General features: G+C 49.7%; 1 protein-coding gene across 1 annotated transcript; it reads right to left on the bottom strand.

Moving 5' to 3' along the window:
• Nucleotides 1-397: 397 nt before the first annotated feature.
• LOC123143398 (transcription termination factor MTERF8, chloroplastic) lies at nucleotides 398-1,940 on the bottom strand. Its single transcript, XM_044562315.1, has one exon. The coding sequence runs from the start codon at nucleotides 1,806-1,808 to the stop codon at nucleotides 666-668; it is 1,143 nt and encodes a 380-aa protein (XP_044418250.1). The 5' UTR covers nucleotides 1,809-1,940; the 3' UTR covers nucleotides 398-665.
• Between the last annotated feature and the right edge of the window lie 482 nt (nucleotides 1,941-2,422).

Below are 2,422 nucleotides of genomic sequence, written 5' to 3'. Positions count from 1 at the left end.
CAGATGTGAGCCCTGTACATTTCGTTTTGCAGCCAGTAGGTATTTCCTATATGACCGATGGTTCCAAATCGTTACCTCTGATCCAACTAAAGGAGAACTCACTTGCAGACACCTTCTATAGTTGAATGATTAAGTCTATCTTTAGTTTGTTATAGTTAAAGCAAAAAACAGATCTCTATGAATCTGCATATGAGCAAACCAAAATGATTTTTATATCAAACCATAACTGAAAAATAGATTAAGCTAAAGCCACTATTTACCTAGATTTGGGAAGGGCATCAGATTTATCCTCAAATTATCCACTATGAATTGCAAAAACAGCAATAGAACATTAGGAATGCATTACCAACAATGAAGGAGACCTTACCTTGGCTCATTATCTCAATGCACAGGCAACTAACTTGAAAACAGAAATTTTAGTGCATTACAGAATGGCCTGATCTCACACTTACTTAGTTCCAATACATGTGTTTAAAACATGAATGAGGACGAAAAAGTTCATAACCAATCCATGGTTTCTTCTCGGCTGAGTGGTAACATTACATATCAGTATCCAGGGATCAAATTATCAGCTTCATCACTTGCTAACAACCACCAACCCAGCATCTAACAGACATACAGCAGCGGACAATCAGCACACAGTTACATCAGAGCCTGTTCTTGGCTTATGTGAATCTGAAATTAGTGGGCACTTCCCCTTTGCAAGCAGCATCGTAGTCTTTTTCAAGGTGCGGTGCAGCTTCCTTATGAGGGTGTATGAACTTCTTCTTGAATGTCATGTCGGACTCCTTGAAAACAGTATAGTAGCTCGGGTCACGCTTGAGCAATCCATTTTCCTTGAGAAACTTTACGACATAGTACCGGGGTCTGATCCGGCCCTCCAAGCTGTAAGTGAGCATTGCCGGACGATAAGCAATGTATGCCGGTTCCAACCCCACCTCAGAGATGAGGAACTCGGACCTGTGCTGCAGTGATTCCTTAGCCCTCATTAGCAACGTTGGAGACTTAGAAAAAGCAATGCCCACCTCGACATCCGACCACCTGAACGCTTTCTTCAAGTGCTCCACTTTGGCGGTGATTTTCTCCTCGCTGAGGAATGCAACAGCTTGTAGTGCATGTCTGAACATCGGAGATCCACGGGGTACACCAAGACCTTCGATGCACGCCACTGCTGTCCGGATGCGTTCCGTGCTGATGCCGAGGGTCGATGGCCTAAGTACGTATAGCTTGGCAATGTCACAAGCACCTAGCCCGCACTCCCGCAGGAAGGTGACATTGGGCTTGACCACCCGCTCGAGGTCGGAGGAGAGAACGGAGCCACTCTTGAGGGCTCGAAAGAGGTTCTCGGAGGAGCCGAAGAGGGGCAAGCAGTACTCAAGCGTGGAGACGATGGATCTACGACGGAATTTGTCGGGGCAAAGCGAGACGAGGCGTGCGACCTCAGAACGCGAGAGGCCAAGGCCGGTGAGCCCGGCGACGACGGGGGCCAGGGTCCTCTCCACGCCGGCGCAGAGGAGCTGCGGGTCCTTGGCTACGGCGCCGGCGACGTCGGCGCCGGAGAGGCCGAGGCCGGCGAGGAAGACGAGCACGGCGTCGGGGTTGGCGGTGGACTTGAGGTGGGAGAGCTTGGCGGAGGCCTTGAGGGCCTGTGGTCGGGTGAGGCCGCAGGTGGAGACGAGGTAGTCGTCGACGGCGAAGGCAGGATTGGGGCAGACGGCCGCGGAGAAGAGGTGGTGGAGCTGGGAGGCGGGAGACGCGGAGGGAGATGAGAGGAGCTGGGTGAGGAGGCAGCACCGGAGCCGGAGCATGGCGGCGCGGCGGAGAGGCCGGGGAGATTTGGCGCGGCGGCGGCGAGGGAATGGGGAACGACGGCCTGGCGCGAGTGCGAGAGGATTTGCGTGGTGGTGTCTGGTCTGTTCTTTTTTTTTGAAGAGAGAGGGAGAGAATGGTCTGGTCTGGACTCTGGTTCGACCTTGATGCTGACAAGGTGACCCCACGAGCCAGTCCCTCTAAAACGTACTTAGAATGCATTCTGTAACATTTTTACTGCTTTCACATGATCTGTGATTTTAAACAACATCCAGATTTGTTACATTATTATACTCTCTAACTTTGTCCTAATTCAGCGGCGCTTATTTTGAGGCAGAGGAAGTACATCTTTTATACTCTCTAGTACTCCTCCAGAGTTTGGAGTAGAAAATGCAATACCACATCCATTTGATTGTTACACAGATGACACGCATGACTCAGTCAAATTGTTTACATGCAAGTGAAGGAAGACCCAGCATGTCTTGAGCAAAAGGAAGCACGAGAGCCCATTAATCCACCAGATGCAGCTTAGTTGACTTCATTCAACTTGTTGTTTGTCCCCTTGTACATTGCAATATATAGGATAACATGTATTCGCTCTGTAAAAAAAACA

This window comes from Triticum aestivum, chromosome 6D (genome assembly GCF_018294505.1).
Source record: "Triticum aestivum cultivar Chinese Spring chromosome 6D, IWGSC CS RefSeq v2.1, whole genome shotgun sequence".
NCBI lineage: Eukaryota > Viridiplantae > Streptophyta > Magnoliopsida > Poales > Poaceae > Triticum > Triticum aestivum.
This window is presented reverse-complemented; position numbering and strand designations above follow the sequence as displayed.

What these genes read in the sequence shown, in the direction of transcription:
- LOC123143398 (XM_044562315.1), bottom strand. Translation starts at nt 1,808, where the DNA reads ATGCTCCGGCTCCGGTGCTGCCTCCTCACCCAGCTCCTCTCATCTCCC.